This window comes from Dendronephthya gigantea, unplaced genomic scaffold (assembly GCF_004324835.1).
Source record: "Dendronephthya gigantea isolate DGI-Jeju-01 unplaced genomic scaffold, DenGig_1.0 000020F, whole genome shotgun sequence".
NCBI lineage: Eukaryota > Metazoa > Cnidaria > Anthozoa > Malacalcyonacea > Nephtheidae > Dendronephthya > Dendronephthya gigantea.
The window spans coordinates 1,903,358-1,921,508 of NW_021163030.1; the positions used below are offsets into that span (position 1 = coordinate 1,903,358).

General features: G+C 35.6%; 4 protein-coding genes across 4 annotated transcripts; 3 read left to right on the forward strand and 1 right to left on the reverse strand.

Moving 5' to 3' along the window:
* LOC114521618 (F-box/LRR-repeat protein 14-like) lies at positions 1–2,080 on the forward strand. The gene has a single exon (XM_028542115.1). It carries the CDS (start codon positions 158–160, stop codon positions 1,478–1,480), a length of 1,323 nt encoding a protein of 440 aa, XP_028397916.1. The 5' UTR covers positions 1–157; the 3' UTR covers positions 1,481–2,080.
* A 393-nt stretch (positions 2,081–2,473) lies between these two features.
* Positions 2,474–7,498, forward strand: LOC114521620 (ubiquitin carboxyl-terminal hydrolase 35-like). The gene is made up of 7 exons (XM_028542116.1): positions 2,474–3,472; positions 3,785–3,886; positions 4,150–4,311; positions 4,472–4,686; positions 5,183–5,279; positions 5,428–6,597; positions 6,849–7,498. Exons 1-7 carry the CDS (start codon positions 2,507–2,509, stop codon positions 6,990–6,992), a joined length of 2,856 nt encoding a protein of 951 aa, XP_028397917.1. The 5' UTR covers positions 2,474–2,506; the 3' UTR covers positions 6,993–7,498.
* LOC114521623 (malignant T-cell-amplified sequence 1-like) lies at positions 7,493–11,258 on the reverse strand. The gene is made up of 6 exons (XM_028542121.1): positions 11,177–11,258; positions 9,475–9,627; positions 8,824–8,921; positions 8,313–8,446; positions 8,027–8,094; positions 7,493–7,640 (listed from the first exon to the last, which is right to left on the reverse strand). The coding sequence occupies exons 1-6, from the start codon at positions 11,185–11,187 to the stop codon at positions 7,556–7,558; spliced, it is 549 nt and encodes a 182-aa protein (XP_028397922.1). The 5' UTR covers positions 11,188–11,258; the 3' UTR covers positions 7,493–7,555.
* A 37-nt stretch (positions 11,259–11,295) lies between these two features.
* LOC114521535 (protein MRG2-like) lies at positions 11,296–17,393 on the forward strand. Its single transcript, XM_028542003.1, has 11 exons — positions 11,296–11,397; positions 12,660–12,742; positions 13,171–13,263; positions 13,798–13,894; positions 14,335–14,445; positions 14,596–14,705; positions 14,887–15,188; positions 15,587–15,756; positions 16,061–16,190; positions 16,340–16,424; positions 17,001–17,393. The coding sequence occupies exons 1-11, from the start codon at positions 11,296–11,298 to the stop codon at positions 17,065–17,067; spliced, it is 1,350 nt and encodes a 449-aa protein (XP_028397804.1). The 3' UTR covers positions 17,068–17,393.
* The last annotated feature ends 758 nt before the right edge of the window (positions 17,394–18,151 follow it).

Below are 18,151 nucleotides of genomic sequence, written 5' to 3' on the forward strand. Positions count from 1 at the left end.
GAGATTTTTCCTGAGTGGAAACTAGCCTTAAAAGTAGTTGTAACGACGTGAGAACTAAACTGGGTATCTTGGCTTTATATGAAAGTATTTATTTATAAATCTAGTATGCTGGAATGATTGAATAATCCACTGATAAATCTTAACCACACAACCAACAATGAGGCTGCAAGAATACTATCACGTGATACATTCTACACGTGAAGTGGTTTTCGAAAATAACAAAGAATTTTGGCAATTGAATGTCGTCGAAATGGATGGGAAGCAGGCTTATAGAACTGTGATTTGTGGCAAAACAAAACCTAAAAGAACGTCAATTAATAGCTTATTCCCAGAGATTTTAACCATTATATTCTGCTACTTAGATTTACGTGATAAAGGACGCGTAGCACAAGTATGTCGAAGATGGCGTGATGCTGCCTATGCCAAGTGTGTATGGAGATCAACTCAAGCGAGATTACATTTTAGACGATCAACTCAATATTTATTTCCCTCATTAGCGGCCCGGGGAATTCGTAAAATACGGGTACTCAGTTTGAAAAACGATCTTAGTTACTTGGTACATAGCATGAGTAATCTGGAGTGTCTAAATTTGAAAGGATGTTACAACGTTACAGATAACAGTATAACCAAGGCTTTTGTGAAGACTATGTCGACTTTGACAGTTCTCGATCTAAGCCTTTGTAAACAAGTGACCGATACTAGTGTGGATCGAATTTCTCGTTTTCTATGTAACCTGGAGATACTAGATCTAGGTGGTTGTTGTAATATTACAAATGGTGCTTTGCTCTATTGCGCGAAAGGACTTGTTCATCTGAAACACCTCAACTTACGTAGTTGTCGTCATATTTCCGATCTTGGCATAGCCCACATTGCTGGTCTCACTGCTGCTACTTATGGGAATAAAAACCTTACCCATCTTTGTCTTCAAGACTGTCAGAAAATTACTGATAATGCTCTATGTAATATAGCCAAAGGTTTGCTGAACTTGGAGGAATTAAATTTAAGTTTTTGTTGTGGTATCCGAGATGTCGGTCTCGCAAATTTGGCTGGCCTCAAACATTTGAAAGAAATAAATCTGAGATCGTGTGATAATATTGGAGATGAAGGGATTTCAAGTTTAGCGGATGGATGCTCAAGTTTAACGAGTTTAGATTTAAGTTTTTGTGACAGGATTGGGGACGAAGCATTGAAGCACATCTCGCACAGTCTGTATAACCTAAGACATCTAGAATTAGGCTCGTGTAGAATTACAGACGAAGGATTATATGCTGTTGCCAGAAACTTACAAGATATTCGAGTTTTGAATATTGGACAGTGTAACATGATTACAGACAAAGGACTCGCATATATAGCGGAAAATCTACGAAATGTAACAAGTATTGACTTATATGGTTGTACGAAAGTCACAAAAATTGGTTTGAATCAAATTGTCCAGATGCCAGAACTGCGCATATTAAATCTTGGCCTTTGGCAAAGGTAATACAAGAACTCTATTGTTTGAGTGTGTTTCAATAAAGCAGCATGATGAAACGCACTGCCTTGAATGCCTTGCCAACAAGAGAAATTCAGTACGCTCCTTATAGGAGAAAAAGTATATTTTGAACTAAAATCAGGATTTTTACAGAAACATTTTTAAAAATCATGTACATAGCAGAATCTATAATTTTAACACAATGCATTGTAGGCTTTAATGCCACATTAGTATAAATATGGTGCTGTAAATAGATCTATAGAATGCTACCACCAAGTACTAAATTGTAAAAAGAAAAACTTTATGGGGAAGTATCACACATTATATGCTGTCTGGCCAATATAAACCTCATGTCCGAGGTTTTCTTTTGTAGTTTTGGCCCAGGGCACAAACAGAAACTCTAAAAGGAGAGGCTCTAGGTCTGCACTTGGATACTTGTCAGGTTTTGCCAGATTTTACTGCTTGGTGTCGTAGGTTTTTGCAGATAAAATTGCCTCTTCCTGTTTTATGAATGAAGTTTAATTTTTTAACAATAAATAGTGGGAAATTGAGTTGGAGACTCAATTTCTCAGGGTCATGTGAGATGTGAGAAAAATTCTTTTTGGATATTCTTCACGATCACCTCTGCTTCTCCACCATTCTTCTTGCTACCTAAAACACTTAGAAATATGTTGCCCCACTTTTATCGAATAAAAAATTTAGTAAGAAAATGAGCTGTCTTTCATTGCCTAATATGAATTGAAAAAATGAATGAAAGATTTTTTACCCACTAGCAATTTTCAAAAATTTACAATGCATGAATATTGCAAAAAAACCTTCAAGACAAGATGAGAACCATAGGCTAACACAGAGTCACCACCAGTGAACTGTAAATGAACTATATTATAGTTCACTCACTGGTCAACACCAACCACTCAAGCGTTTCAAAAATTAAAAGGTCAGCGGTATATAATAAAAAAAACAAAAAATCAAAATCCCAAAATCCCCTAAATTTTCCCAACTTTTGTCTCGCCATCGAGTTTGGCTGAGTTGATTATGGCTTCGGCTGAATCTCATGTTGACATAGAGCAACAAATTCTAAATATTATTGCTTCTACTGTTCCGAACGAAGCGAAGAAAACTTTAATAGAGTACTGTTGTAAGCAATCACTGGAATTATTGCAGCAAGACGCATGTCATAGTGTTTTAAAACACGCCATTGAATGGATCGTGCGTGAATCGGACGAGTTATTGATCGACAGTGGTCGAATGTTGTTGAAGACTTGTGCTCAAAATAAACCATCGGCTCTTGCTTCATTTTTTACAGAAACCGTTTTGTTAACATTGCTCAAAGCGAACGATGCTGAACCAAATCGCATACTAGACATTATAAATTGCGTGTTTCCATATTTGAAGACGTCATCCAAAATCTACCCACGACTATGTAAAATTGTGTGTCAAGAAGTTACAACATGGTTAACTCGAGATGAGATACAGTTTTGTGGTAGTGTGGCTATGTTTTTGGAGGAAAATTTTGAATATTTACTAGACATACAACATGAACTACTCAGAGTAAATATTCGAATGATTCAATGTCTTGGCAAAACAAAAATTCCAAATGTATCCAAAGATGCAATGATTGAATTTTTCGATAAAGTGGAATGTATCTGCAAATTTCTTCGCACTATTTGGGCCAAAGATACATCACAAAGCTTTATAATGATCTCGGTCAAAGAATGCTTTGAAATATTGTCAAACCCAAGCTATCAAAGTACTGTGGCTTTAGCAAGTCTTACTAATTACATACCAGAAGATGTCATTAACCCTATAATTGGTGATGTCACTGTTTCAAGCACCATAACTGATGATACTATTCTCTCTGGATTATCAAAAATGGTGCAGTGGCTTGTATGGCCAAAAAAAACAAAGGTTGCACTGTGGCTGTTGACATTTTTCAGGTGTTTAGGGAAAAGTGGGAGGAAAAAGGTCTTGCAACAACTCATTCTGGATAGAATATTACAGGTGAGGGAGAAAATGAAAATTGCAGGAAACATCAACATTCCATGTGCACATTATATTAGGTAGCATATTGTCATCTTGCCTTTAAGTGAAAACAATAGTTTAGGAAATAGATTTTCTAAACAATGCAATAGATTTTCTGGGTACCTTGCTATCTTAATTATATGGTCTGTTTAGAAACATCATACCCTTTACTCAACATTATTTAGGCACTTTATACTTAGGCACTTTATACTTATATAGGCACTACCATACTCAAGTAATGCCCTAATTTGATGGTACAATCATAGTAATATCTTGCTATTTTAATTTTAGGTCCTCAGCAGAGTATTTATGCCTGTAATCCGTGAAAGCAATTTTGTAGTTCTGGTCAACATGCTTATGAACTGTTTGGATTCACCTTTTGCATTTCATAAGGTACTGTAAAAATGTTTTTAAAAAGCTTCGTAACTACTTCTTACAATATCTGGTTAACCGGTTATGACCAATATTTAGAGTCATTAAATGAATGCAGTATCAAAGTGCAATGACAAAGTAAAATGCAATGCAAATGCACAGTCTGGAGGCATGGCCTCTTAGATCAGTTCTTATATTAACTGTGTACTACTGTATATGTAATGTTTTTCTTATGGCAGTGTCGTTAATACTAATTAATACTTGAAACCATTATTTTTCTTTAGATTATTCCATTTGTTCCAAATCTCATGGATCGTTTACGAAAAGAAAAAAAGGAGCAATCTAATCATTATTTAACTGCATTAGGAGAATTGATGTTTACACTAATGTACAGATTTCCTGATAATTCAGGAGTTATTTATGGACCTCTTTTACTTGCTTTAAAAGTAAGCAAAACGTAGACATTTCATAAATTAGTAACAGGAGAATGCATATACTTTGAATCTATGGCTGTCTGACATAAAGTAATGTTATTTTTGCCATTCCAAGGTATAAAACAATAATTTTCTTGAAAAACCAACAAATTCTTACTAAGTGATCTTGTAGGATATTTCCAAACCAACCATTGAAATGATGAACAAATGGATCCACTCTGCATCAAACATTGGACATGCAAGTGAGAATAGTGAACCTAAGACAAGTTTCATCTTCACAACAGAGATGTTGAACTTAGTCAAAAACAAAAGCAGGACTGGATTAGTGAATTTGGGAAATACATGTTACATGAACAGTATCTTGCAGTGTCTCTTCATGCTTGATGTGTAAGTACCCTACTAAAAACTAATCATATGAATATTTAACTTTTCATACCATATAACAACAATTTACTTCGCTAGTTAACTGGAATAACTGGTTGACGGAATAGGACTGATATTTAGAGTCATTAAGTACGTAATTGCAGTACATAGAGCAATGATTGACCAAAGAGATGATTTTCATCCAGTCTAGTCTGTTTCATTTCAGATGCATGCGTATCATTGGAATTAATTTGTTATATTATGATTACATTCAAAAGAATGAATAATCATCCAGTCATCAACATACGATGATGATACCAGTCATACCACAGAGATAGAAATGTGCTTTACATATACATTCAAATGATATATTGACTGTAAGATTAACAGGGAAGACTATTGTAACTCTTTGCACTGTTACAAGCACTGTTACAAAAAAATAACAATAAACCTTTTGGGAAAGGTGGTTGAAAGTACATATATCAGTGTTTCTGACATTTTACTTAATATTTTACTTTAGGTTTCGTAATCATTTGTTCGCAAGGCCTGCCTCACAAACTAGACACCCTGTTCTGTATAGTCTGCAAGATGTCATCACATTTTTACTTCTATCCAAGGTAAATTGTGGGAATTAATTGAGGCAATTCTTGTAATTTGTCCTGTAAATAAATTATGGTTGTGAAGTTGATACACTATAAAAGGTATGTACTGTAAAACAACAGTAATATTGAAATGAAACTCTAACGTGATCTTTTATTTTTTTAGCGAAATGCTGTAGCACCTGAAAATTTTGTTCGACATTCTCGTCCACCCTGGTTTCCTGCCAGGACTCAACAGGACTGTTGTGAATTTGTTCATTACTTGATGGATAAATTAGAGGAAGAAGATAAATCCCTGTTACAGGATAAGGTAGAAACAGCGACACCAGCAACAAATATTGTCGAAGAACATTTTAAAGGCGTTCTTTGTGTTACATATGAATGCATGACTTGTGGAAATGAGTCAAAACACAAGGAAGACTTCACAGATATACTTCTTGCATTTCCGGAAGTATTGCCTGTTAATGCTGAGACACCAAACTCCAGTAATCTTCCAACACAGGAAGAAAATCCTAAAAGTTTAAAGGGTGGAGATCAAGTTCGAAATTTACAAGACAGTAGATACAAGGAAGATTCGTTTGAAACATCCAAAGAAAAAGCGTCTAACGTCCAAACAAAACCAAAATCATCAACGGATAGTCCAACCACAGTGAAACAAGACGTCAGAAATCGCTGTACGTTTACCATTAACGAAATGCTTGATTATTTCATGAAACCCGAACAACTCACTGGCAATAATCAGTATTTTTGTGATGAATGTCGTGCTAATGTTGACGGGGAGCGCCGTGTACAAATAACAAAGTTACCGAAGTTTCTCGTTCTCTCTTTAAAACGCTTTAGTTTTGATGTGAAGAGTCAGACAAAACCAAAATTATTACATGTTGTAGACTATCCAGAAGAACTAACTTTCTGCAGTGTTGGTGAAAGTATTCTCTTACAGTCAAATAAAGAAGATGAGGAAATTGCGATGAAGATCGATGGTGAAGAAGATCAAGCCATGGACACATCATTTTCATTATATCCATATAAACTATGCTCTGTGGTCGTTCATTCCGGTCATACTTGTGAAGCTGGTCATTATTACAGTTACGCTTTAGATACTTCCAGAAACGGCAGTGATTCAAAACGAAATCAATGGTATTGCTTTAATGATGAAAATACTTATGAAACGTCGTATAAGGATTTCGTGGAAAGAGAGAGGAACAGCGTAACTGACACGACATATATTGTGATCTATATGATTGATAAACCAGGAATGAATGAAGCGTGTGAACAGACTGAAGCTCCAGCCGAGATGATAACCAGGGTTGAACAGGATAATCGCAAGTATCTACTGGTAAAAAAACAAACTTGAATCATTCAAATAAACCACTTCTTTCCACGTGTACATCGGAGACACAGTTCTGTGATCGTAGATTTCTAAAGATCATAGATTTCATAGATTTTCACTTTTCACGAAAATCAGTTTTTGGGTATATCAGGATAGGTTTGGGGTTTATCCAAATCCCAGGGGGGGGGTACCATTGTATCTCAGTTTTGTTTTGAAGTAAGATGGAAATATTCAGTGTTGCTTTTCTTTTTATGCAGGAAAGATCGACACGTTCTTCAGTTCAACAACAAAGTAAAGCGGTGGAAGGCCGCAATAAAGAAGACGACGACTCACCCCCACCTGGGAGTTGTGGCTCTAATGGTTCAAGCTTTTCCGTCCCTGGAAATAGGTTCATTTTTTAACAAATGAATCCTCGAGATTTGCGGGTATCCCACTCCAGTATATATAGAAAAGAATGCCGAAATCAATGTTATTGTAGTGACACGGATGCATTGTCTGTGTGGGGCAGGATCATGCAACACGTCCAGTGTGTTGTTACGTAGTTTGTTACTAATAATACCTTAAAATTATTAGATATAACTATATGTACGAGGTGTTTAAACGATTGTTTTTCACATATTGACTAGTGAGGATCTGGGATTTAAGAGTGTGAAGCCCTCGTAAACTTGTCATGGGAGCTGTTTTAAAATGCGTTGAGTTTCTACGAAAATAATAATTTTGAAATGACTATGATAAATTAGTTTGTTATCTTGGTGAAGCGTACCTCAAATTTGTAACAACAATATAAAAGGTTTATGTGCTGAAGGGTACCACAAACCCGCAATCAATGGTCTCAAATATCTAAAAATGGCTTTCAAAAAATGCGACAACTCAACAGAATTAGTGAACAACAAGAGGTTTTATTGTATTCGATAATTAAAAATATTTTCAGTTTAATTATTCAATTCCACATCGTGTTACAATGTCATCTGTCCAATTTCTTCATTTCCCATAAACCATCATTTAAATAATGAATATTCTCGACTCCAATTCCTTTGTTGACAGAAACTCTAAGAGTAAACATTTCTAGAGATGAGGTATTTGCTATCGTGCGGTGACGTATCTTTTGAGCACCCCCAGTTAGCCCACCACCTGATGCCTCGCCTAGTATAGTAATATTATGTAACTATAATTCGTGGAGAAAACCTAATCGCGTTTAAAGCTTTCATTTACAGTCATCCACAGTAAATGCAGTCCTGTTTCTCATGTGCAACACTCCTATGGGTACTTGAAAGAGTACATGTAAAATTTCGATTTCGATTTTTGTATGTATACACAGATGTGTACAAATCAGTGGTACACAAGACCAGAAAGAATCAGACCAGACTGTATTGATTCCAAAAGCTTTTTTGACTCAGTTTGATTTGATTGTAGTACGCCTGAATGAGTTACTCACATGTCTTGTGATGACATTGTCATCGTTCCAACAGCTAATGCATGTATTTTTCCTTCAGCGTGAATGGCCTAAGGAAGCAGGTCAAGGAACACATACACAGTAATGACTAGCGAAAGAATTCGGTGGAAACTACACATTTTCATTCCCCATAACACACGTCCCTTAACACGGGTTAACCCAGAGCTTCGTTATCGTTACATAGATATCTTCTATACCCAGGATTAGGAAGGCTTCCTGACCGATGTAAAATTAACTTTCGAAGGGTATATGTATATGAATAGGATACAATAATCGAATCCTTATCCGCATCAATAAGATTTGCACCAGGTGACGTAAGGCCAGGACACATAATGTTTGCTCCACTCAGGATAAATTTAATGGCACCTTTATCTACCTGTTGATGTGGCAATATAAATGGGTCTAAATAAAGATATTAAACTTTGATATTAATGACCATGCCATGAAGTATTGGCTGAGTCAGAAGGTGGGGAGCATTTAGCATTTTATAAGTTGCGTTAATCCCCACGAGCAAAAATTCGTGAACAAGTCATTCAAATTTTAACAATAGGTGATTTCAATAGTTTTGGGTTTTTTTGGGACACCCTAGACAAACGTAAACGTTGAAAATGAGATTCCATGTGTGCTAGATAAACTGACAACACTGTCAATAATTTTTTGGCTTATCTACTTTATCAAAGTTTACTCTATCACCGACTAACTACAGTGAATTTTCGCCGCTCATGATAAAACTGGAAAGAAATTGATGATGAAAATAAAAATATCATGTAATAACTCACACTGATGCAGCAATCTTAGTGTTGGGAAATATGGACTGTCTCTTTGTTTAAAAAACAACAGCTCTGAGTTGACAGCAATTATTTCAACATGATCATGGCTAAAAAAAGGACATAAACCATCACCACCGCACCAGATCAGAGTATAACCCGTATAGGGAGCAGCCAAGTTCGGGTTGTATGTCATTGCTGCGGTCTGTCAGTCTTAACAGAGTAGTTTCACTATTATTACTCTATTCTGTAGCTAAGTGACATTAAGTTACAACACACTATGTATAATGCGTTTCACCTAATTTTTCTCTCTGTCAAATGACCTAACCCAATTTACTTTATCGTCGGAAAGTGACTGTTGTTGATCTGCTGATGAGTGAAGAAGGCGACCAAAGCATGTCTCATTTATTTGATTGCGATGATCCGGTTAGCCTGCGCACAGACGTAATGTACACGTAAAATACGTATTTTACGTGTACATTACGTCTGTGCGCAGGCTATGATCCGGTTAGAAACAATACTGATAAAAGTCGAGAAGCCTTGTTGTATCTATCATCGTTAATGTATTCGGCTGCTGGCCAAGAATTTAAACTCGATTGCAATTGACGGACGCAATACATTACATAGGTAATGAATAAGTAATGAATGAAAACAGTATTTTACCATTTAATCAAAACCATCGACTCTTTTTTGGGGCAAATACCATCTATATAATCTTTAATGGCGGGAAACTGCTCTACTAGTTTAGCTCTTATGCTTCTTTGGACAGATGACTTGAGTTGAGTTACACCAGATATGTTTTCATCTGCCTGAAACCTATGGAAATATTGATCGTATTATTTTGTGCACTTGCGAAAGTTAGGACAACGTCCGTTTTTTCATGTGCTCAATATAGTATCTTATCATAATTTTGTTAGGCACCTTATTAAGGTCTCATGAACGGTCGTAGTCTCTATTAAGAAAGTGTTATGGTAGAAACGGGTCGTGGCGATCGTGCGTGTTCACAACATTTACTAGGCTCCAAAATATGTATCATAAATGAAATATCTTAAAAAGTATTTTTAGTTGATGTTGAGTGGTTGTGATGTTTTTTCACCTCGTATGTACAATACGTTCCAATATAGATTTTTATGATTTCAAAGATATACCAATATGAAAAAAACAACTTTAACCAATGCAAAAATTTACTTTTTATCCATTCATGTTAAAACAGCCCAATCTAGCCTGACTGACATTGTTTAGTCTTGTTATGAGCAAACGTTTTGGTTACTAAGTTGCTTCACTTAACAGCTAAACATTCCAGGAGCATAACCAATTTAACATAAAAAAGATTTAGAGCTCGAAGACAATCTCAACTGACAGGTCTAAATTAAGATCCCCCAAATGAAAATTGTAAAAAAACCTGTAAGATATTAAACCCATGAATAATAATTCTCAACATATTGATTCCTAAGAGTCAGAGAAAAGCACATATGTTACAATGTAGTAGGATATTGACTAGGATGAAAAAGTGAAAATTCAAGAAAGGAAGGAGTGAAATTGATGGATTGAAACAGAGTGGATGAAATTTTAGTTTATGAGAACAAAAAATTTGTTCAGAGGCCAGTAGTTTACTTTGTCTAATAGCAAATCTATCTTTCAAATCTTTCTAACCCAGGCTATAGAGTTTTAGCTTGGCTTCAGCAGTCATATTATCAGAAGAAATGCAATATTTTTTAATGGGGAGAAAATATGGGTATAGTGTAGCATTGCACCAACATTGCTACATGGCAAAAAATGCTCAAGTTGTTTTCCAGTTGATGAAAACAGAGCTGAACAATGTTGCACTGCACAGCAAGAACACTACTGTTATCAATTTGTAGCAACTTGTCAGGCAAAAAATTGCCACAATTTGTACAACAACCATGTTTGTTGGGTGCATCACAACAATGTTCAGTTCTGTTTCAGTTTCATGAATGGAGAACAACTTAATAAATTTTCACGTGTGTAACCTCCAGTGATAGCGAATTAAATTTCAGCATACTCTCATAGTCACAATAAAGCTAAACCAATAGTCTAGGGCAGTTTAATTAAACAATTGTAACCCAGTACAACCTGGTAAAATGTCATTTGCAGGTATGCTTTTCAGGGACCTTGTTAGGGAGTGTTTTGAAGCCTTCTGGCTAAAAATCAGCTATAAACCTTTCCCTCTTCACTGTCAGGGGGTTGCAAGGATGCTCGTGCATTTGTACCATACCATAATATGTCCTATTGACTTAACGAGAATCGCTAATTTAATACAAATCAATAGATATTGATAACTATATTTTCTCTCTATGTATATATATTTATATATTGATGATGAATTAAATATCAATAAACTCACTTCTTAAACATTTTGCTTTCTTGATATTTGAAATTTTTAAATTCTTGTATGAGACTATGAGCCCGCACTTTCACAGAATAATTTATTTACTACTACACTAAGTATTTGTGAAATCCAAAATGGTGTCCACACGACAGTGCACAACAAAGTTCTCTGTCGGAGAAACAGTTTTATGCTACGAACCAGATGAAAGCAAAGCAAAAGTTTTGTATGAATCTAAGGTATATCATGATATCGACTTTCTTAAAGACTTTCTTTTACAAAAAATGTAGATTCATCATTCATTCTGGTGACTCTCAGTTCAGCCTCTTTTTCTCTCTTTTGTCAATTGTCATTGCTATCCCCCTATGAGGACAGTCATATGCAAATAAGCTCTGGAAACCCTGGAGGCTGGAGCATGTGATGTCAGAACAACTGAACAAAAACTATCCAACAGGCAGCAAAGGAAGGCAACACAGAAAATTTGGTTTCCCTGGGCCACCCCATTTAGGTTACCTGAAATCAGGCAAACACAGAGAAAATGAACCCTGTTCAACTCCTGTCACAACAACCAGGGTGCATTACGAATGCATCAATATAATCGAATAAACCAAAACATGGTATATTTGAGTAATTTGACAATGGTAAGCTCGAATATACGGAATATGGTATATTCAACTATGGTCGAATATACTGGAGTACGGTATATTCAACCTTGTTAAGGTAAATACCATACCATAGTAAGGCATACCATTTCCATTTGAGCTTACCATGTTGAAATATACCATATTCTGGTATATTTAACCAGTGTAAGGTTGAAGATATTTTACATCCGATATATCAAAATATGGTATATTTGACATTGGCAAGGTTTAAGAAATTCTATATCTTTGATGCACAAAACAAATATGGTATATAATTGAACATACCGAAACATGGTATATTTAACCATGGTAAGGTCGAATATACTGGAATATGGTGTATTCAACCTTGGCAAGTCGAATATACTGGAATATGGTATATTCAACCATGGTAAGTTGAATATACTGGAATATGGTATATTCAACCATGGTAAGTCAAATATACTGGAATATGGTATATTCAAGGTTGAATATACTGAAACATGGTATATTCAATCATGGTAAGGTTGAATATACTGGAATATGGTATATTCAACCATGGTAAGGTCGAATATACTGGAATATGGTATATCCAACCTTGTTGTTGTCTTATACCATATGTTTTCTTCATGAATATAATCTTTTGTCTTTATCAACATTACGAAAATTAAGAACAAAAAGTACCATAACAATTTTATGGAATACAGAGGTCGATTTGTGCTTAGCAATCACAGTTCAATTTCTTTGAAGATCCCTTTTTTCTTGTCTGTTGTAGATAATACAACACACTACTCTCTTGCGGTCAAAAATCTTAGGAGAATGAAATATTTTGTACACTTTAGTATGTCTCCACAAACGTGATATGAGCTAATTTCTTATATTAGATTTTGGAAATTGATTTCACAAAAGATGAAAAAGGAAAGAAAGTCCCTGAATATTTTGTCCATTTTAGTGGATGGAATAAAAGGTAGGAGTTTGGATTAAAAGTATAAATCCTTAATCCATCGTTTTATAAAATCCGCGAATAAATAACCATGCTGGATTGCTAGCTAGAAATGTTAATGTAGGTTTATTAGCACACAATTATACATCCACACTGATCGTCCATGAACTTCCATCCATGAATCTATAAAGAAAAAGTTAATAAAACTTGAAGCTTTTAACGCCTGTATTTTAAAGCGTTATTCACACTCACGCATTGGGTGGGAGGTCGTAATCACCTTATTCCATGGAAATCTTCACGAACGTTACCCAACAGATAGCTGAATTCTGAGTATTTACTGAGAGAAAAAGACTTGCATGATCAGGCCTGTCAATCTCGGGCTTTAAGTATTAATTTCGAGAAATATATGCACGTCGTTTGTAATGTTTTTTTTTACCGAATATTTGTTTAAGCTGGGATCGCTGGGTTCTGGAAGATCAGATTGTCGCTGGGACTGAAGTGAACAGACAAAGAATGAAACGACTGCACGAGGAGGCCGTTAATCGGTAAATGTTTAGTAAAATATTGACTCTACAGACTACTGTAGTATTAACCTTCATTCATTGTAAAGATTTCGTCTACGTGCATATATACATCTACTATAGCTTCAATTTAACAAAGCATTTTTGACGTTCCAAGGCTCAAATATTGATATTGTACAGTAGTTCCAATATAACCAGGGAGCAGCGTGGCAGCCTCTTCAAACAACTTACTGTAGCATCAAATACTCTCCTGACAAAGGCCCTCAGGTCGAAACGTCGAGAAGTATTCTTGTACAGTATTTAATCCTGGTCGTGTGCCTTACACAAAATTTACAAAAAGCTAATCATTTTTGTTGGGGTTTTAAGTATTCTTTGAAAGCAGTTCGAATAATTATTAAATACCATCAACTCAATTATGCAAAATATACTCATGGTTGATTCTCGTTAATGTGCATGTGTTCGCTCCTTCTAATTATGAGCTTAATTTGAGTAGAACTAACTATATAATCCTCTTCCCACTCCTGTTAAAAATTGTTTATATTTTATTTCAATTTTAAGCCTTAAAAACAGAAAAAAACGGAAGTCTATAACTCCAAATGTTGACACGCCAAACACCAACGTAGAATCAGGTCTTGATGATGCTCCGTCTACACAGGTTTGAAAACTATTTATGATTTAAGAACGTTATGTAAAGGTCGGTTCACACGATCCAATTTTGTTGGATCCAATCCACTTCTGATGGATGTTTTATAGTCTTTTGTCTTGTAAGCAGCAAATCTACCGAAGCCAATGCACTACTGCTTCATCAATCAACGACTATATTCCATACGTCAAAAGTGAATTGGATCCAACAAAATTGGATCGTGTGAACAGACCTTAATAATACAGACATTCTGAACGTATGAACTCATCTGAATATGGGTGAGCTCAGACACAAAAGAGAACAGTGGCGTTGTTTTGTTGGGAGTTTACAATTACATACATACAATATATTATTAATTGCATCCAGACAGGAGATCGCCAGTTCTTATCGTTGTTGATATCATTAAGACATAATCTTGTTTTATTCCCATATAACCTGATGATCTCTTTCAGTCGGTACCGACTCCTAGCTCTCCGTCAGCACCAAGCATTGATATTGAAATTCCATGTGCATTGAAACTTAAACTTGAAGATGATTGTTACTTCATTAAACGAAAGAAAAAGGTGAGATGTTACTTCGATCACGGAGTTCTATTAAATAAGTTTCACCAGAAAGTTCAAACATGTCCAAGTTTTTATTTTTGGAAATTGAAACGGCTCAGTGTTGTCACATACATTGGTCATTCAAATTAAACCGTTATACTTGGTTTTTAGCTTGTTCGTCTGCCTCGTTCTCCTAATGTTATTGATATTTTAAAAGAATACATTAACCACGTGACACTCCAGGAAAGTCACCAGCAACCATCAAACGATGTTCAGTCCAGGTAATAAATTGTATTGTTGGATCATTTTCGGTCCCCAGCGAGTAAAGTGTCATGCATCTTATCCTGATCAGTTTAGAAATAATGTCTTGTCTACATGATTCCTTTTCCAGGACGTCCTTCATATATATACCAGATTTTGAAAGAATTATCACGAATTATAACTTGTCTAACTTGCATTTAGCGTGAAAATCGTAAAAGAAGTAATGGATGGTCTTCGTGTGTATTTTGATTTTACACTTCCCTCGCTTCTTCTCTACAACATCGAGCGTGATCAACACGAAAAAGCCATGAAGGAAGCTGCGATGAAACGTCAGAAAACAAATGATGTGAAAACAAATTATCCGTCTGATGTCAATACGACTCTTGAGAAATCAAGCATAAAAATTGAAAATATCGTCGAGGAAGGAAACGAAAAGAATGAAACAAAACCATCAATAAAATCAAAACGTACAACAGAAAAATGCGCTGATGAGCCCAGTAAAGGTAAAATTGTTGATTGCACGTTAAATAAAAATAATATAATACAAACCACTGTAGCACAGTCCTATAATTACGTCTGAATAATTAAACTGTTCGAGTGTTTCCTCTGTTGATACCTACTATCAATTCAGTTGTTCTTTCATGTTCACTACCATCCATACACAACACGCATTTTCCGCCATTCAAACAGGAGGGAGTGGGTTTGCCTGCATGGCAGGAGGGACCGCCTGCCATGCAGGATAGGAGTAGGTGAATAGAGGGAAACTGATGATATTCGGATGGGAAACTGACATTTAAAAAATGCAAAAAACATGGAATAAATGCTTAGCCACAACTTGCATGTTACATGTATTGAGGGGATAGAAAAAAGTTCAACAGTAAGGATTACATGTTTTTGACAGATGATGAATCCAATGGTCGTGTTTTACGACGAAGATCAAAACGTCAAAGTGTCTCATCTACTTCGTCATCAGCAAGTTCCAACACGCCAGGAAAGATACCCGGAACACCGAAAGCACCACAGGGAGTATCTTCTGACACGAAAACAACAACGAAAAAAGGAGTAAAACGAGTGAGTTATTTATTCACCGTCAGAAGTTAATTTAGTTCATGCTCAAGTCTGTCAATTTACACAAATCACAGTGTTATAACAACAAGTGCTTCACTTGAACACATTTATTTCTTCAGAACAAATAAAAGGTCTGTACCCTTAATTGTCAGATTCTTAACTCTACACAGGCTTGTTAAAACTACACTCTATACTAGGCAAGCTATATGCATGCACCTCTTTAGAAGCGGATTTACAGTTTAACTGGTATTCTCACTACACCTAGCATATCGTATATCTTTACAGTGTTATCACAATTTATGTCTAGAAGTTGCCAGCATCCACCATAGCAAAAGAAGAAGATGCAGTAGTAGACTTGAATACTGCAGAAACGTCAATTCCTCCGGTCATCAGCCCATCTCAAGTTTATGGAGTTGAACATCTCTTAAGACTTTTTGGTGAGTTTAATAACTCGTACCTAGTCCCCGAATGAAGAAAATAATGGTGTATGATGGGAATGATTAAGGCACCACACTTTCATGATGTACAATCCTGCTTGTTGATGACAAGTTTTTATTAATAATTGCGCTGTTTTATGTTCATATAGTAAGACTACCAAGCTTACTGGCAAAAACAAAAATTGAAGACAGCAGATTGCCTTTCTTATTACATCATTTAACTGATTTTTTAAGGTACATCTATGTTCTATTCAAGATTGCTTGGAAAGTTATCTTCACAATATATTTATAAAATGCTCCGTCCTATATTACAAAACACAAATAATTTATTTGTGTCGATTAGCCAGAAAAATATTTTAACTCAAAAAAACTGCCCGCACAACAGGGTTTTTTTTTCACTGACGAGTAAAATATTATATCTGGCATCGAATTGATAGGTTGAGACTGAGATATCGTGAAAATTGATGTAGGGAAAAATCACTCTAATATTACCACAGGTTTTTTTAACTAGAATATCTAGTCCTAATGTTATAACAATATAGTATATTGTGCAATATATTATATGTGCTATTATAACAGTATAGCAGCGTCTCCTTTGCTTGGACCATCCTTCTTTGTGAGCTGGTAACTGTATGTGACATAACGTCATAGTTTCTACAACCTGATTAAACCGACAAGTATAAGATACTAACCCGTGTCCTCCTGTGCACATCATGCATGTCGTCTTATTAATGATCATTAACGTGCATTAACTTTCCGCGATCTAATATTTCAATATGAAATCGTTGAACACTCTTTTTTATTCTATAGTTACCTTTCAACTCGAGTGAACACGTTAACTTCAGAAGATGCGTATGGTGATATCGCTGTTCTTTAGATACGACTCAGGTCAGGGATATTCTAATTTGAAGCATAAAAACATGCATCAACTGCTTGTATATATTAGGTACTGTATTCGAGAGAGGGAGAGAATCAGATACACCATCTTCGCGTTGACATGGTCAATCAATCATTCATTCAGCCAATGGAAGGCCTTCAGTGGAACACTCCACTCTTAAAATGGCGATCATCCTTTTTTTCTGAGAAATTTTTATGCAATACATTTTTCTGAGCAAATTTTTGTCTCGAACTTTTGTTGCGAGACAGGTTGCATGCAACAAGTTCCACTTTCTATGACGCTTAATGCAAATTGTCTCGCTACGATTTTGCTCATTGCAAGGCATGTTAGAGCAAATGACTCGTGCACGGCTGAGCAATGACTCTCGTCTCGGCATTGCGAGAAAAGTTGCACGAGAAATGCCCCGATGTAACAGCGCTTTTAGAGATGCTTGCATATGGGTTAGAATTTTTGTAAAACTATTACGTTCACAGTGTATATCGTAGATAGTTTCACAAGTACAAGTGTGGTACTAATACATAGTATTACATGGTCTCAAAGTTGCACAAAGTCGTACAACGTGACAGCCTTACATGTTGTTACAAAATATTACATCGTTGGTATATGATGTTACCCTGTACGGTCTCAAAGTGTTGCACGATACTACATAGTATTTGCATTACGACAATTCACTACTGAAAAACCAATCAATATCGGTATTAAAACTGGTACTGTCGAGATTAACCTAGAACAACTGATACCCACACGCATTCAAAAATAATTTCAACCGCAAAATTGCAGGTTATGTGTGGCCGACTAAATTGTAAAGAGGATAGAATGAGTTCGTGTATATAAAAATACGAAAATAGAGAAAGACAAAATGCAGTAACACCGTATTAAGGTTTGTGAGAACTACAAGTATAACATGCACCGAAGCAATGTATAGTTTTTCACTATACGTTTTTATTATGACGACGTTATTCAAAACCACTATTTACTAATATTGTAAAAGTTTGTTTTATGACTACATGCGTTTGAAAATCAGATTAGTCCCGAGTAAATATTTCAAACACGTTATATTTTA